Source organism: Berghia stephanieae, chromosome 4 (assembly GCF_034508935.2).
Source record: "Berghia stephanieae isolate SIO BIC M18660-M18661 chromosome 4, UCSD_Bste_1.3, whole genome shotgun sequence".
Taxonomy (NCBI): Eukaryota; Metazoa; Mollusca; class Gastropoda; order Nudibranchia; family Aeolidiidae; genus Berghia; species Berghia stephanieae.
In genome coordinates this window covers 13,605,335-13,632,834 of record NC_088363.1, presented here as the reverse complement: position 1 = coordinate 13,632,834, position 27,500 = coordinate 13,605,335, and the positions used below count along the sequence as shown (strand labels likewise).

General features: G+C 36.8%; 2 protein-coding genes across 3 annotated transcripts in view; one reads left to right on the top strand and one right to left on the bottom strand.

Annotated features, from left to right (window-relative positions):
- Positions 1 to 27,500, top strand: part of LOC144970054 (uncharacterized) — a 319,936-nt gene that overhangs the window by 118,201 nt on the left and 174,235 nt on the right. For both annotated transcript variants that reach the window (XM_078909249.1, XM_078909250.1), the window contains exon 3: positions 18,665 to 18,774. The gene's annotated coding sequence lies outside the window, so the exon portion shown is untranslated. The remainder of the gene's footprint in view (positions 1 to 18,664; positions 18,775 to 27,500) is intronic.
- LOC144970053 (uncharacterized) lies at positions 9,680 to 14,788 on the bottom strand. The gene is made up of 2 exons (XM_078909248.1): positions 14,669 to 14,788; positions 9,680 to 12,734 (listed from the first exon to the last, which is right to left on the bottom strand). The coding sequence occupies exon 2, from the start codon at positions 11,993 to 11,995 to the stop codon at positions 10,721 to 10,723; it is 1,275 nt and encodes a 424-aa protein (XP_078765374.1). The 5' UTR covers positions 11,996 to 12,734; positions 14,669 to 14,788; the 3' UTR covers positions 9,680 to 10,720.

Genomic DNA, 27,500 nt, shown 5'->3' with positions numbered 1-27,500 from the left:
CATATTTTTGTGTGTTGGTCCGTTATACCTCCGGATGGCAATGTTGTGAGCTTCTGAGCCAAGCGCATACTATCTATAGTCCTGAGTGACATCGTATCAATCGTTAACTTCACAATGGCTACGGTGACATAAACTTCATTCTATCAATATAGATAGAACGAAATTGACGTCACTCAGGTCTTTGTTATTGTTTTTTGACATCGGCGTTTATGAGTAATTCTCACTAAACTGTACTAACCAGACTATAAACGTTCAACGTTACACGTCCTTCCAGCAGTTATTGGGTCGCTTGGTTTTGTTAGATCTGGCAGAAAGTACTTTGCGATAGAATAGCTTCCTATCCAAAGGGTAACAAGCAAATGCTATAGAAACCGAGATACACTCCGACTCCTTGGGCCTATAGACTGAAAAAGACCCAGAAAGACAAGATGCCCCTGGGTTTGTTTATACAAAGATGGGTTCCATTGCAGCTGTTTCAGGCTACACGCACTCCTCCCGTACATGTCATTCTTTGATCTGTTTCATGATGACAAACAGAGGAATTCAGATGTTTCTCATATCTATCTCGTTGCACTTGAACACATTCGTGTATAGATAGTATGCGCTTGTCTAAGAAGCTCACAGCATTGCCATCCGGAAGTATAAGTAGCCAACACACAAAACTTTGTGTAACCATGCTCGTTTAGAGTCAGGTTAACACAGTTTAGGTGAGTTTTATTCATAAACGCGGATGGCAAAGAACAATAACAAAGACCTGAGTGACGTCATCTTCGAACTATCTGTAATCGCATACAATGATTGCAAAACAATGAAAGTTAAGCAAAATGACGAATCGTGATGGTAGATATTGTAAAAGTTGTGAACACTTTTCACTATGTGGGTCACATTGAGCCCATTTTGCAATGGGACAACTGACGTCGAGCACATGGAAAGTTAAATCGATAGTTTTCAGATAGAAGCTCACAACATTGCAATCCGGAAGTAAAACGGACCAACTCACAAAACTATGTGTATCCATGAACGTATAGATAGAATACGCTTGGCCAAGGAGTTCACAACATTGCCATCCGGAAGTATAACGGACCAACACACAAACTCTGTGTAACCATGAACTTTTATAGTCTGGTTAATACAGTTTAGTGAGAACAACTCACAAACGCGGATGGCAAAAACAATAACAAAGGCCTGAGTGACGTCATCTTCTAACCATCTATTTAGTCTTGATAATACAGTTTAGTGAGAATTACTCATAAACATCGATGGCAAAAAGCAATAACAAAGACCCGAGTGGCAACATCATACTAATTTATAAAGATACCCATGTCGTGTATCTGAACTAAAATGACGAATCACGACGAAAGCTATTGTACAAGTTGTGAAAACGTTTCACTTTGTGGGTCACTTTGACCACATTTAGCAATGTGACCAATGACCTCGATCACATGGAAAGTTAAAAAAAAAGATCATACACCAATTCATAGGCCACTTGAAATATTCAATGCTAAATACGGATTCAACCGTAGCCATCATTATGTTATAGATAGAATGCGCTTGGCCAAGGAGTTCACAACATTGCCATCCGGAAGTATAACGGACCAACACACAAACTCTGCGTAACCGTGAACATTTATAGTCAGGTTAATACAGTTTAGTGAGAACAACTCACAAACGCGGATGGCAAAAACAATAACAAAGGCCTGAGTGACGTCATCTGCATACTATCTATAGATAGTGTGCGCTTGGCTGAGAAGCTCATAACATTGCCATCCGGAAGTATAACGGACCAACACACAAAACTGTGTGTTTAACATGAACGTTTGTAGTCAAGTTAATACAGTTTAGTGAGCATTACTCATAAACGCGGATGGCAAAAAACAATAACAAAGACCTGAGTGACGTCATCTTCGAACTATCTATAGCCTGACACTGAAATCCAAAAAGACTGGCATTTTGACGCCATTATTTGGTTTCTGCCTAGTGAGTTGTCGTTAGTAGAGCTCAAGAAACAAAGCGCTTCCATTGGTTGAACTATTGAATACAACTCACGATTTGTTTTCTTTTGTGGCAAAAGACTGGCATTTTGTTGTCATTTTTTGGTCAGTGTCAGGCCATAACTTTACGAAGGCCACGATTCAATCCCACGGTCTTTTGATTCACTGCCTGGTAAGCAACTTAATGACCGCACCATTAGCTCTCACAAATAACTGTGAGCTGATGGCTAATATAAATCTTATTGATAATGTGTCAGAGATGGCGGTTGAGCGAGAACATCAAACGATGGACAATCGGAGGCATCTTTTGATCTTTGATGTGACGAAAACCAACAACTTATAGATCCCAATCAAACAACAATGATATACATTAATATTGCAGAGTAGTCTTTTCCTTTGATGTCCAATGCTCTTCTTCTTCTTCTTCTTCTTCTTCTTCTTCTTCTTCTTCTTCTTCTTCTTCTTCTTCTTCTTCTTCCTCTTCTTCTTCTCTCTCTGTCTCTCTCTCTTCCTCTCTCTCGGTCTCTCTCTGTCTCTCTCTCTTCTTCTCTCTCGGTCTCTTTCTACCTCTCTATCTATCTATCTATCTATCTATCTATCTATCTATCTATCTATCTATCTATCTATCTAACTATCTATCTATCTATCTATTTATCTATCTCTACCTCTCTCTTTCTCTCTTTCTTTCCTTCCTTTCTCCTCTCCCTCTAAGACTCTCTATCTGTCTCTCTCTCTCTCTCTCTCTCTCTCTCTCTCTCTCTCTCTCTCAGTAAACAAAATCGTAACTTGGGATCTAATAACCTAGAAAGAAAATATAAAGTGGTAAACAATTAGAAAGATATTGTCTAAAACCACTTCTGTCCTGGTTTTCTCTGCCAGCCACACACATTTTAAAAAACGAAAATCACGCTCATTAAATTTGTCCCCGGTGATTACCGAATCTATCCGTCTGAAACTCACGACTTATAATATTATATAGAATCTCTCGGAGACGGGATCACGTTCACTGAATCTACAAACTATTGATTATCCAAGTCCTAGAAAAGGTGTTTACAAAAAGACTATGCCCCGTCTGAGTCGGGCCGTGTTGGTAATTAGAGAGATATGTCCTAATGGTGTCCTTCTTTCTACCCCCGCTTCAGAAGGAAAATAGAGCTGTTGTATTACTGGATAAACATTTGGAAACAGTGTGGATGCATCAATGCAAATCTAAAGTAGTCTTTCAGAGCCCTAAGACTCATGAAGCATGAGTTTAACTCGGTTTCAATAGCGTGAAAATGACAATAGCAATAGCTTGCAGCAATGCAAATCTAAAGCAGTCTTTCAGAGCCATAAGACTCATGAAGCATGAGTTTAACCCGGTTTCAATAGCGTGAAAAGGACAATAGCAATTGTTTGCTAATCTTTGGACAGGACGCTAGTCTATCGCAAAGTACATTCCGCCAGATTGGCTACTAGCTACCCAATCACTGCTTGGTGGACAAAGGGCTCAGCGGAATAAACATCTGGACTAGAGCAGGGATTGATCTTGGACCTTTTGAGTGTGAAGCGAGTGTTCTACCAACTGAGCTATTGGGAGCCCTTCCTGAAAATCGGATGACGGAGTCTGAATCTACAAACCATTGATTATCCAAGTCCTAGAAAAGGTGTTTACAATAAGACTTTACCCTGTCTGAGTCGGGCCGTGTTGGTAATTAGAGAGATATGTTCTAATGGTGTCCTTCTTTCTACCCCCGCTCCAGAAAGAATATAGAGCTGTTGTTTTACTGGATAAACATCTGAAGAAAATGTGTAAATGCAACAATGCAAGACTAAAGTAGACCTTCAGAGCCATGAGGCTCATGGAGTCGGAGTTTATCCCAGTTTCAGTAGCGAGGCTCGAACCCAGGACTTTCCGATCCAAAAGCGAGTGTCATACCACTAGACCATATAGCTGCATCTTAGACCAGTGCCTGCTCTCAATTGGATTTACCATGACCAAAAAATAACGCCTTTTTTATTTGGACAGAAAACTAGCACTTCATATATGCGGCTATGTATAACATTCATTTTCGGATCATAAGGTCCAGGTTCGATTCTCGCTCTAGCCCTGCGGCGCATAGTTGAGTCCTTGGAAATGTCTCTTCACTCAAATTATCTCATTTGACTCAGGTGTAAAATATTTGCACGTAGGTTTAGAATGTTTTATTTATCGTGTTTTGTTGACAAATTTGAAACCCGAAACGTCCAATTTATTTATCTATTTATTTTATTCTATTTTTGTGATTTAAATTAAAGTCTCTTTTCTATAGTATTTGCCGTTATTTATGACTTGTAGAGTTGAACGTCACACCATCCATGAGGACTCTGTAGTACAAGAAAGAAAATATTATAATATTGTTGAAAGAGAATAAGAACGTAGTGCTGCCAATCTCTGAAAAATCACGTATTTAAAATATTGGACTGAAAACTCTGTATTCTAGGAAAAAAAAACACCAAAAAACGTGTATTTACAAATTTGGCCAGAAAACTAGTCTTTCAAATATCAATCGATTAAAATCCCCCTCATCTTGGCAAAAACTCTCAAACCTGAGACTTCCCCTGAAGTCCCAGGTTTGAGATTTTTTGCCAAGATGAGGGTGATTTTGATTGATTGTTATTTTAGGGACGTGTTTTATGGCCAAAATTGTGAATAATTGGGGTTTTTTTTGGTGGTTTTCAAAGTGGACTGAAAAATAGAAATCCCTGTCTAAACACGCCAACCTCACATTAGGAAAGATTAGACAGACCCTAAACGTCAGTCCTAACCATTCTTTAGGGAATGAGATTAGCGGAAGAGTAGCGTCCCTTGCTTGGACGTTACCCATAGTCTGTGACGTCACCGGCGGAAAAGTTATCAGAGAGAGAACATCATGTTGGTTGTGCGCATGCGTCTCTCGTCCTCTATGACGTTCTCTCTCTAATAACTTTTCCGCCGGTGACGTCACAGACTATGGGTGACGTCCAATCAAGGGACGCTACTCTTCCGCTAATCTCATTCCCTATTATTTGTGATGAATTCTTCCATTTCTTTTTTAATTTTCTATTTTTTTTTTTTTTTTTTTTGAAAATCTCTACTGTCAAACAGAAGTGATCGTGTTTTCCATTCTCCATCTGTTCCTTTGTCGTTCTTGTTTGACTCTATTTGCATCTTCTGGGTATTTTTGTTGTTGTTGTTGTTGTTGTTGTTGTTGTTGTTGTTGTTGTTGTTGTTGTTGTAAATGTTTGTTTGTTGTCTCATCTGCAGACAATCTGTTTTTAGAAAAGAGGAAAAATATTATTTCGCTCCAATTTTCCTAATGGCAAAATGTGCTAGAAGAAAGAATGTGTGTATGTATTTGTGTTGTTGTGGATTTAAACTATGTTTGTTTATATGTCTTTGTTTGCTTGATTATTTTATTGGTGTTTATATTTTGTTGTTGCTTTCTTTGTTTAGTTTTTTTTCTTTTTTCTTGTTGTTTTTATATTACCTGTTTCATTTTGTAAATCTAAAAAGTCATTTGTTTATTTTAGAATATGATTAATAACTTGTTTGATAGTTTATTAGTTTCATCAAGAATGTTTCGTTCCTTTAAACTTCAATGTAACAAAATTTGAATATAAGGCCATTGTAGTTGTTTATCAACATGATAATGATAAAGCGGCCTCAAATTGCATACTCTTAATATAGTGTATTTAGTTTGGGATTTTTTGTTGTTGGATGAGACGAGACCAACGTTAACTTATCTACAGGTCTGATAGCCCAAATGATCATCAGTTCATTGTTGGTAAAACCAACACAATACCAACACAAATTATCGTCCATATATTATTATGGTTACCATGGTTACAAATTGAATGCAAGTAGGGTGAGACAGATTGATTTTTTTTTGTTTTGTTACCATTCAGTTCCTGACAGATGAAAAGCAATGTCGATGTATTTGCATGTTTGAGAAACCCAAATTGCTATGGACTCATTGTTGTGATGGAAATTTTCTCAACCCAACACCAAATATTGCCCATTACAACAATGGTGCAAGTCAAACCCCACAGTTGTACTCGATTGACAGTCACATTAATATAATGTGCTGGTGTATATATATATATATATATATATATATATATATATATATATATAATGCCTTTTGCGCCGCGATATCATAAGATATCGTCGCCTAGGCATTCCACGAAGGAATATAGATAACTCATCAAACAAGAAGTCTGATGTCAACAGGAATCACCCATGTTGCCCAAGTTAGCAAATCGGGGGTTAATAATCGTGCTCAAGGAAAAAAACGAAAGTGCCTGAAGCGGGGCTCGAACCCGGGTCATCCGGATCACAATGCAATGCCTTAACCACTCGGCCACTGAAATGGCCGATACATATGTTTCTGTGGTTTCCATCTACGTCGTCAGTCGGCATATTATGTTCGTAGAATTGAACCCAAATGGAATAATCATCTACGGACATTATATAATATGCCGACTGACGACGAGGATGGAAACCACAGAAACGTGTGTTTCGGCCATTTAAGTGAGTGAATCCATTTATAATCTATATTATCTCAAACCAACATTTTCGAGCACTCTCGTACCAACAAGTACCCACCAACACTCATAAATATATATATATATATATATATATATATATATATATATATATATAAGTATCAATCCACTGTTAAGGTGACCACTGTGAAATGCACCAATTGGAGGACCAAGCATATGTCTTGTTCAAATTGATTAAACTGTTCAATCTTTGTTCAAATGAGTATAGTTTGATGCCCTACAATGATTTATGAACACAATTCTGATGCTTGATGATCACAATGGTATATAGAAAATTACTCGGTCCCCCTACTGTTTTACTAAGTGTTTCTGTAGCTTTAAGGAGACATTTGGTAAAAACATGTTTTTAGGGAGACCACATTAAAAAACCCTTTTAGGGAACCCAATATATGTTTATATATGTGTATACCTAAGAGTGCATTTTCAAGTGAGCTACCACCAAATTGTCTAAAATAAAGTAAGTCCTTAAGATTAAGAGCTTCATGGCCATAGTGTCGAAGCTTATCCCAGTGTGCGTAGAGTGAAGTGGCCGAGCAACGCATTTACTAACTCCTGGGAAGGTCCATCCCTCAGAAGGGGCGCTCAGGGAAATAACCTGGGACTCAAACACGGCAAAAAATATTCCCAGTTGCTCCGTGCGCCATTGTTTTTGCAGTCCCCGACCCCTTTAGAAACCTGACGACCCAAGTTAAGATCAGAGATAGAAGGGACCAGGCAGAGGAGTTTATTTGTTGTTGTTGTATACCACTGAATGGACTTGGTTTGTTTTGTTTTGTTTTTAAGGGTTTTACGGCGCTTGCAACACATTAAGGTCATATCAGCGCCAGTAAAAAGGAAGAAAATGGGATAGTAAAAAGTTCTGGAACTACAATAAGAGCACCCAAGAAAAAGTAAGGCAAAGGGGATTTGTTTCAAATAGGAAACAGTAGATTCCAAGAGCACACTATCAAAGTACTTAGTTTGAGATCACCTAAAAGTCTCATTCAGACACAAGCACAGGTCCCAACAAAGAGGGATACACTCAAATGTTTACAAAGCATAAATAATATGTAAACAAAACAATAAAGTGCATAACAGACAGATGATTTACAAGGGAAAAATATAATCTCCCAAAACTCGAACTATACATTTGACTGTTTCCCTCCCAGCCAGGTCCTGGACAAAACCAAGTAATCCCATTCCAAGCCAAAGACAGAAAACAAGTTGGAAAACAGACATAGGGGGATAGAAGACGCAACGAGTACGTCCCTGCCCATTATGGGAAGTCGGGAACCCCACCCAGTGAATGGAGTTGGATGGATAGGACAGCAGATCTGATGGACACAATGAACGGCTTCAATCAACATCTCATTCACTTTAACTTGCACAATGCTTGCTTTGGTTTCGTGGTAGACAGTTCGTCTGACGCCCGAGTTGCCAGGGTTCGAATCCATATTTGTGGCGATGCAGAGTCATTGTAAAAGTCTCATTTACAGTCTCACTTGTGTTAATTGGAGTACGTTACTGAATTGTAACAACGTTGTTCGTGTCCATATAAATGTACTACCAGCTGCACGTTGAGCTCATTGTGGGTTTTATGATACATCAAGCTCTTGTAAAATTACATTTACATTTGACCGAAAAATGATACATAACGATAGAAGTCTACAAATCATATTGCAGGTTTATTTCAGTTCCAAAAGCCATCACAAACATTCATCCACTGTATCACATAAGTCTTTGGTCACCAAATAAAAGCATGAAGTTTGTTATGTGTACAGTGCAACATAAAAGGATAGAAACAGTTTTACTGATAAAACCCTCAAATGATAACAAACCAATATGTTGTTGCTGGTAAGTTGCTTAATTGCATTTGTTAAAAGCATAAACTGTGAAGCAAAAGTGTTGAAAATCGTTTGAATAAAGTTTAATGCAAAAAAAAATAATTCGTAAGCACTTTATGCTGTTCTAAGCTGTCGTTGCTGCATTTTTTTTCATTATTAATTATTATTATTCTGATTAAGGATGAGGGGATAAAGAAAGAATGAAATTAAATGCACAGAGGTGTCATTTCTTGACAGTCACCTCTAAAGATTGCAACTCTTAAAATGATCATAAAAATAAAAAGAATAGTGAAGTTTTACATTAGGTATCTAGAAAATGCTGAACATAAAGCACATTGGCCAATTAAGTTAGGGTTAGTAGAAAGACTTTTTATTCTGCCATATCTGATTCTTTCAGATAGTTCTACATAGCTGCCAACTTTTCAAAAATAAAATAAGGAACGCTCATTTGGCCCGGGATGAGGGGACGACGTGTGCCGAAGCCCCCCCCCCCCCCCCTTCATCGAATCGCAACATATAAAAGTCAGTCTTTTTAATTACTATTACTAACACTAACAAGTTTGATATAACAGAGGCCAGTCCAAATGTTGCTAAATTATCGGGTTTAGTACCAGCACATTTGAATCGTTAAAATGACACTTTCCACAATGATTGTTGTTTTGTTTTTAAGGGTTTTACGGCGCTTGCAACACATTTAGGTTATATCAGCGCCAGTAAAAAGGAAGAAAATTGGATAGTAAAAAGTTCTAGAATTACAATTGAAGCATCCAAGAGAAAGTAAGACATAGGAGAACTGGGAACAAATAGGGATCAGATGTAGATTCCAAGAGCATGTCACCAATGTACTTAGTTTGAGATCACCTATAAGTCTCATCCGGACACAAGAACAAAATCCAACAAAGAGGAACACACTCAAATGCTTACATTATACATTAAAAAATAACAAATATAGTAATAATACATAACGGAGAGATGATTTACAAGGAAAAAAATATCATCTCCCAAAACAATAATTATGCATTTGACTGCTTCCCTCCCAGCTAGGACTCCGGCGAGGGCCAGGAAAAAAACAAGTAATCTCATTCCAAGACAAAGACTGAAAGCATGTTGGAAAACAGATATAAGGGGATAGAAGACACAGTGTGTACCTCCCTGCCCGCTATGGGAGCTTTCCACAATGAGATCAAAATTCAGAACGGACAATCTAAAGAAAGAATTCAACTGCCTCAACTTTGATAAGGACCAATACACAAGAAGCACAATTGTAAAATAAGATGGTTAGAAATGCATAACTACCAACCTGGTACATCACTTGAGAGGGCGTTTTGGGGTAAAAATTAGGTGAGTTCAGATAAAAAGTAGACGATTGCATATATGTTTTCTTTCATGCAACATAATGGTCTTTAAGTAGTATACTATAATAGTAGTTATAGTAAAATGCACCTCTAAATATTAGAGAATTCCTACTTCTTTACTTTGACAAGATAAACACACCTAAAAATGGAGTATACTTATTTTTCTTGAACCTAAACCGTTACAAAAGCTTGCTTGAAAAAAAAAAAATTAAAATCAGATGAAGATGTTTTTAAAGGGATTAAATTTATATATTTCATAAATTAATAAAGGGAAATAATCATTGTCATCTTAAATCAATATAAGCAATTGATTTTCTGATTGAATACCTTCCAATCAAAAAGGTGGATTTAATTTTATTCTTAATTAAAATAATATTTGTAACAAATAGTGAAAGTATCAATACTGTCTTAGAATATTCAAAGTATATCGAGGCTAACATCCATATCCTATGCAAATCTCCAATACATTATGAAAGGTTTGAGTAAAATACAGGCGTCATATAAACGAATGGAACTTTTTTAATTGTTGAAAATAATTTATGATAGAGGCATAATTCAAATTAAAGAGCTACACAAATGGAGATTATGCTCTCACTGGACACCAATAATAATGATAATAATAATAACAACAATAGTAATAATAATGGATCAATAATAATAATTCATTAGGCTCACATGCCTTTTTTACCACAAATTAGTCAAAAACTACAAAATACGGATTTTGAACTAAAAATAAGCACTTACGGACTCAGGAAGTCAAATACGGAACAAATCCGTTTTTAACAGAACGGTTGGCAGCTATGGTTCTACAAAGCATTTGTCTCTCAAGCTGAGCAAATGAATGTTCATATAATATAAAAAAGGATATTGCAACGATGAACAGATTGTACTATATAAAGATAAAACTTTTTTGTAAACCCCCAAAATATGTCAATAACACTATACAATACAATGAATGTAATACAAATCAAATTCATGATTGTCATTACACCGATTGAAACGCTCTTTCCCTTCTATATTTATTTCTTTCATTAAAAATCTTTGTCTTCACCAAACTAATTAGTGTACCTTCAGGGATTCCTTTTTGTGAAAATACCCTGTGGTGTTTTAAGAACAGAATAATTTCAGACTTTCCAGGTAATGATCCCCTCGAACCATGTGCTGAAACATCTTCGACAAAGTTTTTAAAATATGACTTGACTCTATCTGTATCCTCATCTGACCATGACATGTATCTCCGATTTTTGCTTGAATTCCTCTTGGGTTCAGTTTGTTTTGAAGAACACGTAAGCTGATTTGGCACTCCTGCTTCACCATCAAATATTTCTTCTTGATTTGCAGCTGTTACTATGGATGTTCCAAAATTTGCATTTGAGTCTCTATTCACTACAGAGTCATTTGTTTCAATGTTACAATTTCCTTCCCCAGTGACCGATGCTGAGTTATCAATTTGACCCAAAAAATGACCAACTTCTGTTATTTCTCGTATTGCAAGTGGACACTGATAAATGTTTTGATTGATTGATTCACTGTGTCCCATATGTCGATAGAAGACATCTCTCTCGTGTTGTGGGACATCAAGTAAGGCAAATAATGTCGAAGCTCGGTGCCTGAATTTATCAGCTATTAACAACTGGGGTTTCTCTAAATCCTTTACTAAGGAAGTGACATATTTGATGGCAATGTAACCACTTACATGATCTTTGGATATTCCTGTATTTGGAAAAAGAAATGGGTTGTCTGAAATATCAACAGCTTTACGCTCCTGTGCAAGTTTCCTTAAAGGCTGAATTGTGTCATTGGGTATCAACACAGGGACCAACATCTTGCTTCCCTTTCCACACTGATAGGCCAGCTTATACTTCTCAAGTAACGCTTTTTCCAGAGGATCAGTGACATGTTGTACAAGCTGGGGATCAACCCATACACCTGAATCTGCATCATTCCAGTCTTTTAACAACATCCTTGCGGGTTCTCCGCCTCTCCTCGCATTAAACATTGTAAGCCTAGCTACGATGACATTGCGAAGCCTAACAAACATATGTGAATCAAATAATTGATAATCATCCTCACAAATACGGACCATCTCTTCAGTAATAAATTGCCGTAGCTTCTTTATATCATTCTCTAATGGCATCTCTTTGGGTTTTCTCAAATTTGTTCTCTTTGCTTCACATTGAACTCTGGCTGTAAAAAAAATACTATCCCAATTATAATCCAGGACAGCTTTGAACAAATCTATCTCTGCGGATTCTTCCATTTTGTTTGCATTATATATTCCCCTTTTAAGAAATTAATTAACTTTTTCAATATAAATCCAATTGAAAGCTTCAAGCCTGCTTTCAATGTCCCATCCTCTTTCAAAGTCATTTCAGAAATGGTTTGCGATATTTCATTAAAGTTACAACGCTTCACCACGTCCTCTCCAGAGAAAGAAGGTTGATTTGTTCTCTTCCTAGTTTTTAAAATCAAATTTCCTAAGATGCGTAAATCACTCATTATAACTTTTCTCTCCTTCTTTGAACTTTTACTCCACAATTTTGTTCCTAACAATACTATAGCTTTGTCTGATCGACACAAATTTCCCACCTCATCATTCCGAAATTTGTCAAGAATATTCTCCTTTATTTCTTTACTTGCATTGGGAGCCACGGGATAAAATTTTACAACCCCAGTACACAGAGCATGCTCAGTACTACATTTCTTTTTGTGTTCATAAACCCTACGTCCAGAGTAAAACCCCTTACAGCCAGCACACATAACAACTTCATGTGACCCTTGTGCTCTCTCACGCATAACTATTGAATTGTTTCTAGTGTTTGAATAAAAAATGCCCTTTTTCTTGAGATACTCCATTGTTCTATCCCTTTCCTTTACAGGCTGTTTCATGGCCTCTGTAACTTCTGTCTCATCTTTGTGTTTCCTCATCAAATGCCTTGAGAGTTTTGTTTGCAACTGTCCACAGTATGGACAGGGTCTCCTTGGCTTTTTGTATTTCTCTGGGAAAAAAAGAAGAAAATAAAGCACATCATGCTATGAACTCTGAAAATAAATCAATAGACAGATCGTATGCACATCAGCTACATGACAGCGATAGAGAGGAATAGCATTCCAAATATTTAAGGCCTGGACAAGTAACTGTCATTATTCCTTCTTGTTATATACTTTTCTACCATCTATTCCTTTGGAAGAGGTATGTTAGATTTGTGGAGACCTCTGCCACATAACAAATCCAGTGAAAAGACGCCATATTTTTGTTTTGAAATAGAAATAAATAGATCAATCCACCCACTTCACTGGGTTCAGGGTTCCCTCTTCATTATAATCAAAATATGAACATAAATCGGAATAGTAACACATTGAAGTCTCATCTGAATACATAGATTGTCCTTTGTTGTTTCAGCGAATAATCAGACAGAATGTCAAAAGAATTTTAGGTTTTCCCCCAACCACCCCTTGGAGGTATCAGTATCAGCGGAATGGTAAGCGTCATGTTTTTTACGTTGAGCAACAAAATTTACTCCAAATGCTTCACTCGACCCAGGCGGAAAAGCAATCAAGAATAGACCCAAGTCCTATCCAAAGACTAACATTTCATTTAAGTTTATTGTAGGCCCTTGGCCAATCGACAAAATTCAATTCACATAAATTATTTACAACAATCAGAAATTAGTTATATCAATAATAGTAATAGAATGCAATGAAGGCAATATCTATAATAATAATAATAATAATAATAATATAATAATAATAATAATATAATAATAATAATAATATATAATAATAATAATAATAATAATACAGTAGCGGCAATAAGTAACAATTAATATAGTAACAAAAGTAATAATAGACTATAGTTCATAGTCATAACAATGACTTTCTTTGTCATTGAGGGAGTGAGAAAACATCACAGGCTGGCAGAACAAACAGCCGACATCAATCAAACGTCCTCCAGACCGGTTGAGCATCGGCTTCATTAATTCCTTAAAGAAGACTTATTTACTTCCCCCCAACTGCCTGAACGATGCTGATGCGCAGACAACTTAATCCTGATTTATATTTTGTGGGAATGAAATATGACATGTATATGCCGGAAATATTTCAATAACAAACACACTGTTCAGATAGAAAATATTTGAGTCTTGCCTTTGTTAATTGACACAGGTAAGTTAGGAAAATAAATGCTAGTAAAAACGATCAGCAAGTTCGTGAACACTGCTTCTCAACTCGAACATATGTTTTCATCAAATCTACACACATCATGTTGTGAGCTGAATTTTAATGATCTCAGTTGTCATTGAAAGGAAACCCCAGAATTTTAGAATAAAGAAAAATATTGAACCTGGAAGTCAACAGGGTTTGTAGCACAGCAGACATTATCAAAGTATAATTTTAGTACCGACATATTAAAAAGAAAATGTGCTTTTCTTTAAATGCTCCCAATCATCATATACTGTTTAGGTTGCAAGATTAATAAAAATGTTATCTACTCTGATTCTCGTTAAGTTTCCAGCTGGTCTGTGAAAAAAAAGCCTTAAGCATCCTAGAAATACAAAGAAACAGTTTTAATATATAGATGGTTTGTAACAAAAAAAACCATTTTAACACTTACATTTCAAGCAATTTAAGTCTATTACAGACAAAAAAAACGCCAATAAAATAAACATGAACATTTTTATGGCTGGTTTCATTGATATCACTCACACATTGGGGTTTCAGATTCTAAGATGTCCACCCTATCAAATTTGGATTTGTGCTTGTTATGTAAATGGTAGCGTATTTTGCGACGCAGCACTGCCAAAACAGAAAAAAAATGCAATAAACACAAATGCAGCACCATGGAGGGGGTGGAAGTTTTCTTTTAAAAGGAATGGGTAAATTAAAATTGATCCCACAAATATCAAAGGAGAAGAATGACAAAAAAATGACTCACCATTGCACGTAACACGTTGGTTTGCAAGTGTATAGCATTCGGGTTGAACCTGGGTCCCAGACTGGCAACGAGGTTCAGTCTGTGATAGTTGTGGATGAGGCTCTGACTGAGTTAGGGAATGAGCACTAGTTCCAAAGACAATGATGTACTCAGCATTGGGTACCTCACAGAGTACGTAGAGGAATCAGACTCGGAGTCAGCAACAAAATCGGGACCCTGTATATTTTGTGGAAAAGATGACAGATCAATCAATTTATTCATGTTGACAATAAACATGAAGAGCCATTGTTTAATAATCCAACTAAACAATTAGCTGGTTAATAATGCAAGTATAATAAAAAAGAGTTGAGAAAGGCAGACATATTGTCTAAGTATTTAATATGTTCAACTGTGCTTGGATAAATATAGATACACCAACCAGGGTTTCAGTAAACCGTTTTTAACCAACTCTCTAAATCCTACACCAGGACCAACAACTACAAAACAATTTTTTATCTCACTACGATTCTGGACATATAAACGGTTGTCATTGCAACAATATGAACTTCCTAACCTTGCAACTGCAATATAGTTAACAAAAACAGTTGACAAACATTACGATGCAAGAGAATTTGGACAAAATGCGAGATCAAAAGTATAATCCCAACAGAAGCTATTTTAATTTTTCCTGGAAACGCATCATTTTCACATTTTGTCAAATAAAAAACAAACGACTTCAAATGTGAATGGCTCATCAATGAATATCACTTCAAAATATAACGAGGAAGGTTTAAAATAGTGTTATTGTTGGCGAAGTCCACTGCAAAGAAAAAATTTTAACAACAAAAAACTAGGAGATCTCACTGGTGTAAAACAGTGTTGTCCTTGTCCTGAAATATTGTATTGCGCCTAACAGACTGCAGGTCTCATCTTTTGTGGCAAATGTGTTTTGTCCACCACAAAATATGGTGATGTGAAGCATTTGAGCATGGTGCCAACTGTGGATAAACGCTATACAAATGTTATGATTTTATTTTAATGTACATACTTACCACAAATGAATCATGTGATATGGAACTTTGTTCTGCATCACTTTCAGGCTCTGAGTTGGAGTCTATATAGAAAATAAAAACAACAAAAAAAAGCTGAAGACTATCATGTGCAAGTTTTTCTCTAAATTCTTAAACAAAAAATCATGCCATCTTGTGCTGTAAAAGGATTTTTTTATTATTATTTACCTTATGACTATTGTCCTTTGGAAAAAAAAGAAAATTAAGTCCGAAACCTTCTGGCTATTTTCTTTTAAATTTCAAGAACGTCAGAGTTGGCAAGGGAGGACGGAAATATAATTCCAGAAACCAATCTGTCTATAATCATATCCATATGATAGTTTTTCGTTCAAGATTCAGGTACAGTCCACTTAGGATAATCGCAATACCTTGGGATCATCGAAAATGTTGCGATTAACCGAAATTCAGTTTCCTGTCCACTATTTCAACATTTTACACATTTATTGTCAACTCAAACCAGTAAATAATATTCTTAGTCCACCACATACAGAGCAATTTGATTGAAACAAAAACCATATGGCAGCCCCGTGTAGATTTGTCAACCAAAAGCAGCTATGAAGCAAGCCGATATCTTATTCAGATTGGAAGAAGTTTCAATCTTTTTTTCTCAACAATTCAACATTTGTCAGAGTTAAAGAGATTAGCCTTAATGAGAGACAATAAGCTCTCACCAAACTCGTTGGTCACAATGCACAGTTGTTAATCCTAAAACAAAGGATATCGCTCAGTCTCTCTTTATAACTGTTATTTATAACCTGTTGTCAAGTTATGACCAGCCCCACCCCTCTTCTATTTAATGGCCACCGATGACGTCACAAACCCATACTGCAGAGCCCCGCCCTCTTTCGACTCTAATAGAGTGGTGACACACTACTGTAGCATTAAATCCTGCTCACTCTCGATTCTTCAACCTGTCACGATTTCATCCATAATGAAATTTAATCATGATATACTGTTTGATTTCTTGAATTTACCACTTTTAAAAAAACCGAAGTTTGATGCAATTAACCAGTGACTTTTATATAGAATTATTTCCATTGTTTGGAAATATTGCGATTAACCGAAAGTTGCGATTAAACGAGTTGCAATTATCCGGAGTGGACTGTAATAGTATTACACATCATGACTCAAAAAAAAAAAAAAAGCAAACTATGTGTACCTAAATGTTATTCATTTCCTCATCAAATTACATTCTTACCATTAACATCATAGATCACATCAAAAGGGTTGTCTGGATTGACAGCAAGACATTTTTCAGGATTTTTAAAGCTCAAATCTCTCTGATCTGAAGTTATAAAAGAAATAGCATATTCTCAACATTAAACTATGATTTTGTGATATGGCATACTGTATGCATAAAGCAAGATGCAAAGACAGGTTTAAGTTTAAATTATTTTATATTCTTTTCAAAAATCCATTCTAGTTTTGCCAAAATAAAATAAACACGAGAAGTGTTGAGTTGGATAGCGCTAAAACTAAAAGTAGTAGTGGTAGTAGCAGTAGTAGTAGTAGTAGTAGTCGTCGTAGTAGTAGTAGTAGTAGTAGTAGTAGTAGTAGTAGTAAACGACAGATCTTACTCACTAGTGTGAATCTACAGTCTACAGAAGTTCCCGAATTATCTGACTCCACTTCCAAATGACTGACTGACAAGTGACAATCATCAATCGGTGTGTGTGTGATGTCTACCCTATTGAAAATCTTAAATCAACAGTGATGTAATAAGAATGGCCAATAACTTACCATTTAAATTATCTCGGTGTCTCTTCAATGATGCCTCCAGCATCAATTTACCCCACGATGCCATAGACGTCTAGTTTGGAACTCAGCAAGTGACGAAAAAATACTTGCGGCTCTAGAGAGGACGTCCGTCGGCCACTCTCGCAAGTCAGTAGTCAGTGGTTATCAGCTAATCCTCGGTTCTTGAAAAATATAGAAACACAGCGGTTCATTTAAAAAGAATCTTTTGTAGACCAAGATATAATGTTAGGTATTGCTTTAAAATCTCTTCAGACAGAGAACGGTCAACTTGACGTCTAGACCAAATCATTTCGAAGATCGATATGGCAACAGCAACGCCTGGAATGGAGGATTTAAATGCGGCATCTGACGATTCTACTGCTATGACAGAAGATGCTCCATTTCACGACGTCGAGATGGCTTCAACTGGCATCAGGCATCAACATGCTACTCAATAATGGGTTTGATGAAGCCTTTGACTAAGAACCAAAGGCCTAGCTGATAACCACCTACTACTGACTGCGAAGAGAGTGCCTCTTTAGGAGCCGAAGTCGAAAAAAATCCGCGCCGTAATCCGAAATTGCGCGAAATTGACTAAACATACGTTTCACGAAAAAAAGAGTTACTATGTTTGCTTGTCTCTTGTCACCAAGATAAGAATCCGGACCAAGATTCGATAAATCTGTTTCTAAAAATAGATTATAATTCGTATATCTTGTTCATTTCACAGTTCATCAACTTTCACACAATTTTTTATTAGGTTTTCATTACTATAAAAATCCATATAATGCTCTAGAATTTTAGAGAAAATTTCGGAAAGATATAGTGCCTCACTATTGAAATATATCGATGAAAACACTGGTACCCCTATTGTACTTTTTTCAGGCGGTCACCTTATTGACCAACGTGAAAATTTAGGCATAACTCTTCTTTCTGTGGTGTTAACAAATAACTTCAATACTATGATTTACAATTATATACCATTGACGGTTGGGTTGACAACCTTAAACTAAAATCAGAAAAGTGAATGTGCTAGAGGTCAAATCAATAGGGGGACCAGATTTTGGTCTCCCTATTGGTAAAGTACTGTAAAATGAACTAATAGGGGTACCAAAAGTCTCCCTATCCGGTATTAATACATATATATATATATATATATATATATATATATATATATATATACATCTATATATCTTTCATTTATCCTCAGGTTGGAATCTAAACTTGTGATAATGCCAAGTCTCGGATAGAATTGGTTCATACTAGTTATCCGTGGAAATTCCCCTTCATCAATCACGTGACATAATTGACAGCTAACGGGTGAGTATCCATCTTTGTATTTTGAAAACAACAACAATAGAAATAGGATAAACGAAGCACTGGGGGCAATCATGCAATGTGTTGGTTGTGGGGAAAAGAACAGCCTCTGTGATGGGTGTATTTTCAATAGTTGTTTTTTTTAACCCTCTCCTTACCAACCATTTTCAGAGTTTTCCCCAAAACTTTACACGCATCCAAAACAAAAACAGACATTTCTTACTCATACAGAAAAGCAACAAGCACGTTCTATACACAATATTGTTCGAAACCATGAACTCTATCACAGAATGTCAAGTTTTTATAGCTATAGCAAAAAGAAAGTAAATCTGGATGAGAAAAGTGACGGTTGCATCGTAACAAATGTGACGATTTTCCAATAGGTGGTAAGGGGAGGGTTAACCTTTGAAACTGAAATGAGTCATTTTCCTATTTTGGATGGTATGCTGACGTGCACATATTTACAGATCAGACAATCCAAAATGTTACGGTCTTTTTGTTGATATGTTAACACGTTTAAACCGACGTGTACTTATAAATGCAGGTCTGATATCCGAACCCATTATGGGCCTAGTATAACATTGATGTAATGTATGGAAAATATTTTGCGTCATTTTTTCGGAGATTCCCATAACAACAATGAATCCATAAAGAATTTGTGTTATCAGACTGCGAATAAGTACACTTCGTCTCGCACCGATACCTAAATGCTTTGCGCACCGTGTTTTTACTTAATATTGGGCGGATCAGATCTCTGATCTCTGAATTTATTAAGGACGAGCTTTATGGCAAAAATTTGGAAAACGTGCTTTATCAGAAAATGCAAGTCTACCATTGTTATCGCATCGATTATGGCTGGATGTGTATATTGTATATTTGGGTGATATATTCTAATTTGTTTAATAATGGGAGAGATTAGAGACTTGATAGGCAGCCCGTCTATTTGATTAGGGTTTACAACGACATGGGAGGAAGGGCGGGGGAGGGGTGCTGGTGATGCGACGGGAGGGGGCGAGGGGGGTGGGGAAGTGCGATAAGAAAGTGTACTTAGGTGACACCAGATTGTGACGAATGATAAACGTGTATTACTGTACGATTCTTTCGGTTATTTGTATTTATTAAACAAGTTATTCTTATCTTGCCCAATAACACTACGAGCTTTCGAATGCGCGTTGGGAAAAAAGTTCGAATTCTAAAATCACAATAGTGTATGAAATCATTTTTCTACCTCTCATTCGATTCCTATATTCGTCTGCTTTGAATAAAAGACATCTTCAAAAACATTTAAATGATAGACGTCTACTTCTTTTTAAAGAATCAATTTTTGTGTGAAATTTAACGATTTATAATCTGACGTCATATATTACGATCGTAAACATGATATCATTACGCGTTACTATTTATAGAGAGAGGTGGAATAATGTGATTTTTGTGTGTTGCCGTTCGTTTGTTTTGTTTTATGTGTGGCTATGTGGTCTTGTCGTATGACATACGTCTTTGGACCGGGTGTGAGAGTTTTGGACGAGGTGTGGGGGTTATTTCAATCATTCGATATTTGTAAGACGAGTTTCCTTGCCAAAATATTAATTACGACTTTATTTTTCGAAGTACAACAGTCGACGTGCAATTATTTGCAGGTCTGATAACCCAATTCCTTATGGGCACATTGTTGTAATTAAAATCACAAAAAAATGATGCAAAATAACAAAATTTACAGGAGACCCCAAAATAATTTATTTAAAAAAAACCATTTTGTTCTTATATCTATTATTTTGTCAAATCATATATCTTATTATTGGAATTTGAAAAAAAAAATATTAATTTATAGTCACGAAACCATTACAACAATGATAAACTAGGCCCATATGGGTGTTCGGATGTCAGACCTGTAGGATCACTAGTTTGCAGTGTTAGATCATCATTTTTATAAAAGAAAAAAAACCTCAAACATTTTTAAAGCGCAATACCCACTAGAGGGCGAATTGGGCGTGTGATTAAGGTATTGCACTGTGATCCGGAGGGTCCCGGGTTTGAGCCATGATGCCTGTTAGGTGATAGTACATTTTGTTTTCGACAGAGACAACGTTGTTCACGATCAGGTACCCATTTGAGTAAGGTGAGAAAAGGAATGTGAGTAAAATGCCTTTTTCCAAACACTCAACCACCTCCCGCTGCTCGGAGAGGGAGTCAAACCCTAGACCTTCCGAGCCGAAAACGAGTGTCATACCACTAGACCACATAGCCGCATATTACCAGATTGATAACGTGGCTCACACATCTTCTAAAGTAGTCTTTCAGAACCATTCGGCCCATGGAGCCGGAGTTTATCCCGATTTCTATAGCGTGAAACGGACAATAGCAAGTGCTTGCTGCTATCCTTTGGATAGGACTCTAGTCTATCTGGTCTCTAGACTCTAGTCTAGTCTATTGTCGTATTTAAAAGACGGAGATAAATCTAAACTGGCAAAGGGACGGCAAACATTTGGTGTCTCACATTCCTGAGGTTTAAAAAAAGTGATTGCTATCCTTCGGATAGGACTCTAGTCTATCGCAAAGTACTTTCCGCCAAATCTAACAGGCTCAGCTACCCATTCACTGCTGGGTGGACAAGGGAGGGGGGGGGGGTCAGTAAAAAAATCTCGAAAAGCACACGGGATCAATCTCGGTCCCTTTGCGTGTGAAGCGAGTGCTCCACCAACTGAGCTATCGGGACCCCCCCCCCCTCACCCCCTTCCTTGTGGGTCACATGCACGCACAGTTTCTATAATCGGATTGTCTCCCTTGTCGCATCTGACATTTAGAAGGAGTTTCCAATTGCAGCATGACCGTGGGAGTGCCCGATGGCTGGAAATGGTTGGAGACCAAAATGTGAGACTGCAAGAAGCTATACAGGATACATCTATGAAATGTCAACCCCATATATATGTTATATCATAACATCCCAGCATTATTTCGGGGTTTATCGGTGGCCAATGACATTTATAGTCGGCGTCTACTTATTTGCAAGTCCGATGTCCCAAATTATATATATATATAATATGTATATATATATATATATATATATATATATATATATATATATATGACTTACTGACTTGACTTAAGGCTTTCGATTCCTAATCATCCGATCGGGACGCCTCGGCTGCCTCTCTATTCATCTGTGTCATTTCGTTCCACAGTTCACGGTCTTTTGCTGTGGATGCTAAGTTCATAAGGTCTTCCTTTGATTTTAATTCTTTGTTATTTTGAAAGCGTTTTAGGTCTCTATTCAGGACAGTGTTAATTGACGTGGGTGGTGTGGTCTGCCTTGATATTTCTTGTGTCCAGGTGGTGTGAACAAAAGTCTCCATGGCCTTATTAGTTGGTATATTCTCATCTCTACTGAGTATATGCCCAGGAAGCCGCCATCTTGTCTCCAGGATTTGAATGGATCAGGGTCTTTCATCGCATTTTTCATACAGTGTTTTATTGCTTGTATATATATATATATATATATATATATATATATATATATATATATATATATATATATATATATATTACAAACAATTCTTTGAAATACGAAATATTGACTCCAACGTCAGAACTTCATGAGCATCTCTGAGTCACGCAAATTTATTGAAAACTGATGCATAATTTTAAAGATTTTGAAATGGCATTTAATGGCTTTTAATTAATGAGGGTAAATTGTTGATTTTTCAAAGTTCACTATAGTGAGTACAATTTTTATCTCCCAAGAACTAAGAATTTTAAACATTTCGACCATCACTTATTGGGTATTTGTTAGATTGTTAGGTCTATGGGAAAGTACTTTTTCGATAGACTAGCATTCTATCCAAAAAAAACAGCAAGCAATTGCTATTGTTCGTTTCATTAATTATCAATAAATAATTAAAAAATAAATAAATAAATAAATAAATAAATAAATAAATAAATAAATAAATAAATAAATAAATTGATTGTTTTGTGTTTCATGGCCAATATTTTAGATACGTGTGTGTTTATTTTGTTATGTTTTGTTTTGTTTTGTTTTGTTTTGTTTTTGTGTTTGTTTTTTTTTGTATGGCAGTGTATAATACAATACAATAGCAATATAGCCAATAATATCGTATCTTTTGATGATCGTCTGTCGTACCGATAAACGAGTGGCCAAATTATCATATTATGGTTCCCTCTAGCACTCTATTCATCTCTCACAATAAAATCTGTCTTGTTTTGTCAAAAGATCGCGTGTCGGAAACATTACATTTACAGGAGACCCCAAAATGTATATATTAAAAAAAAAAACATTTTTGCTCTTATAATATCTATTATTCTGTCAAATCATATAATATCTCATTATAGGGAATGAGATTAGTGGAAGAGTGGCGTCCCTTGATTAGACGTCACCTTACAGAGAGAACGTCAATTTGGTTTTTAATTGTCTCAAGCCGCTTTCATCGGAAGCGAGGACGAGAGACGCATGCGCACAACCAACATGACGGTCTCTCTCTAATAACTTTTCCACCGGTGACGTCACAGACTAACCGTGACGTCCAATCAAGGGACGCTTCTCTTCCGCTAATCTCATTCCCTATTGGAATTTGAAAAATACTTATTAATTTAGATTCACGAATCCAAGATAGAAAAGTGCGTGATCGGCTAAAATAATATGACATTGTCAATAACTGAATTTGACCCAATACTCTTCAACAGTCGTAACGTCACTTCCTTCCTAATGACGGATGGCAACTTAGTAACACTGGCTCTAAACTATCGGAACAATGGCGGACGCCGTATGAAATATTTCTCCGGCGAGCATAAAAGCGTATCCAGAGGAAAAAAAAAACACATGAATTTGATCACGTTTTGGCTTTTACACATTCTGATCACAAGGCATATGAAAAGTTCTAGCCAGCATGAAAAATAAAAAGTAATGATTTTCTTTGTTTAGAACCAAGATGGCCGCCGTTGCCGGGCGGCGTGACATCAGACTATTGAATCGTAGTAGCAATATGCGACCCTTTGTCCTGAGATGGCAGAAATGATATTCATTCAGTAATCGTTATTAGATGTATATCAGTACGAGCAGTCCAGACTTTCCATGGTATTGATGCATATTAGTTCTAATTATCCTCTGTTCGATACCATTCATTGTCATCGCGCCAACAATGGAACGAATTCAATCATCAAATTGTTGGCCATATTTCATCTCTCTCTCTCTCTCTCTCTCTCTCTCTCTCTCTCTCTCTCTCTCTCTCTCTCTCTCTCTCTCTCTCTCTTTCTCTCTCTCTATCTCTCTCTCTCTCTCTCTCTTTCTATATATATATATATATATATATATATATATATATATATATATATGCCTATTTTTCTATCCATCTATCTATCTATCTATCTATCTATCTATCTATCTATCGATCTATCTATCCATCCATTTATCTTTCTGTCTATCTATTTATCAGTCCATCTCTCTACACATCAATGCAATAGTATAATGATTATTATTTATCTATCCATCTACCTATTGATCAATCTACCAATCCAACCATCCATCCACCCATCCATCTATCTATCTATCTATCCACCTATCTTTCTGTCTATCTATATATCAGTCCATCTCTCTACACATCAATGCAATAGTATAATGATTATTATTTATCTGTCCATCTACCTGTTGATCAATCTACCAATCCAACCATCCATCCATCCATCCATCTATCTATCCATCTTTCCATATAAACAAAACTGCTATCCTCCCGATCCCCTCCCCCTCCCCCTCCACACCCACACCCACACACACACACAAACACACACACACACACACACACACAGAGTTCTTATGTCTTCCATGGCTCGCGGAGTTGTTGAAGCCATATGCGTGTTTTCCCACCGTCTTGGTTTGGCCAAAGCCGTGTCTCTACATTATCCTGGACTCCATGCTCCACGAGTACACAATCAATACTCAGAATACTCCAGCTACCCTTACTGTACCTACCGATAGCCCAGTCGTTAGAGCACTCGCGTCACACCGTAGCCATCGTTATGTGATAGCCTGATACTGAAACCCAAAAAGACTGGCAGTTTGACGTCATTATTTGGTTTTTGCACCGCTTAGTGAGTTGTCGTTAGTAGAGCTCACGGAAACAAGTTATTTCATTGGTTGAACTATTGAATACAACTCACAATTTGTTTTCTTTTGTGGCAAAAGACTGGCATTTTGACGTCATTTTTTGGTCAGTATCAGGCCATAACTTTACGAAGGCCACGCACGGTCACACCCAGAGGGACCAAGATCGATTCCGCCTGAAGTCGAGTTTTTTTTTTTTTTTTTTTTTCTGACCATCCTGTTCAATCTGCAATGTTTGGGTAGCTGATTTGTTATATCTGGTGGAAAGTATTTTGCAAAAGACTATTGTCCTATCAAATAAATAGCAAGTAATTACTATTGTCCTTTTCAAGCTACAGAGACCGGGATAAACTCCGGCTTTAAGAGGCGTAATGGTTGTAAACTGGGATAATAAATAAAATGAAAATAAATAAAATTCCCTTTATTCCTCCCATAGGGGGAAATTAGTCTCTAGGGTCAATTCCAAGGGTAGACTGGAACAACCCAGGCTTTAGCCGCAGTGCAGCGCCACAAATTGAGCTAGGGTGAGGTTACTTGCTCAAGGCCACACAGCGCATCGGCGGGCGATTGAACTCGATACCTTTCGGATACGAAGCAAAGACCGTCCCGCTGAGACACGCTGTCCCCCTTACACAAACATTTCTAAAAATAGATAACTGGGTGCTGTGTAAATGACCATTTTTTCTATTTTTTGTCATTTTCAACGCATTTGTCAAAATGATCTTTGACAGTTTGATTGCATATCATTATTGTGTCTGGATGAATGTCAAACACAATTGCCGGAATGTGATAGCTTGGTCAATAAGAAAGTGGTGAAAAATAAAGTGGATGGTGAAATGTCAGTTAAATGTTTATAGAATCGATCGGACTAAAGTCCTGAAGAATGAATGGGAGGGAGGGGGAGGGTGGGGGTAGGGGGGGGGGGTAATCATAAATGGTCCATTAAATGTGTAAGAATTCATGCATTCATTCATTTGGACTCAATGTGAGGCATGAAGGCTTGTGGAGAACGGTGATGGAGGGTACCCTTGAACGAGGAAGAAGAAGAAGAAGAAGAAGAAGAAGAAGAAGAAGAAGAAGAAGAAGAAGAAGAAGAAGAAGAAGAAGAAGAAGACAAAGGATAGTTTAGACGGACAATATCAAGGAATGGGCAGGGATGGAGATGGACGAACTCTTGGAGAAGGCTGATAATAGAGAAGAATGGCGGAATGTGGTGAGAGCTGCATCCTGTGTATCCCCCGACGATCATCAGATCATGGGATTGAATGAATGAATGAATGAATTAATGAATTAATGAATTAATGAATGAATATGTAAGAATACAAACACACAAAGATTCAATTTTCTCCTCTTCAATAAGACTAGGGAACAACCTGAAACCAACGCTACAGAATCTGGATGCCTCTAAATGTTTACAAGAATTGAAGGCTGGTTTTCCAAAACTCGTTAAATCGATTCGTCTACTTTTTGAGATTTTCCATCCATGAGATAAATTGAAATGTAATCTTTATTTTAAGCATCAAATGACACAAGGATTCCCCTGGATTTGTGTGAATTAGAAGTTTAAATATGATAAAATAAAAGACCGAATGAGAAATTTTATGGGAAAGAATTCTCAATATCTAAAAATTGGAAAAACGGAGTATGGGATTATTGGAAAACCACTCTACTCGTTCTTCCATTTGTGTGACGGATTAGCAATGTCAGTGAAAATGAAAGTGTTATCTGTTGTATTTCCTGTGTTCAATGGGATAATAACGCCTGACCGGCGAGTCTTGTTTTTGTTGGCTCTTTCATTTACGTGTTTTGAGTGATTTTTATCTGACATTTCGCCTGGATTTTAATACCATCTAATTTGTGATAGTCTTGTGGTTTTATTGATATACATTTTAACGATTTCTAACAGAGGATTTTTCTAAAATTTTAAAATTTAAGTATGAATTTTCCAAAGTCGAACATAGTTTTAAACTGCTATTTGTTTACAGCCATATTGGAAACTTTATTCACTGTGCTATATTTTACAACTTTTAACAACTACCGTGTACATCGATCTATTTATAATACTAATTTTATGAACAGACTCAGAGGGGTAGACGAAAACAACGCCCTATAACCACCGTCATTGGTCATCGGCCAACCCCACGCCCGCTCCCGCTACGACCTCGATCCTCGCTTCAATTTATCAACACTCGTCCCCCATCCAATCTAATCACTTCAATGAGTAATCCTCACCGTTCCTTGTCAAATGTCAACACTGTCCGTGACAGTCAGTATGAAATTAACGACCACCATGACAACAACTCGCAGCAACAGCACCGTCTTGAGCAACAACAACAACAACAACAACAACCTGCACGTAGTGATCATACCAGTTTAAAAATTGGATTACTAAATGTTAGATCGTGTCGTAATAAAACTCAAGACATAATCGACATTATTGAAGATCATAAAATTACTATTTTTGTCATCTTGGAAACATGGCTTAATCATTCATATGATGATCCAATTATGAAAGCAATTACACCCGAAGGCTTTTGTATTAAATCATTTCCACGCATTGGGAGGAAAGGAGGTGGAATTGCAATTATTTACAACTTGTCACTCTTTGACAAGATATCAT

Coding starts and splice junctions, on each gene's coding strand:
- LOC144970053 (XM_078909248.1), bottom strand. CDS start 11,995: ATGGAAGAATCCGCAGAGATAGATTTGTTCAAAGCTGTCCTGGATTAT.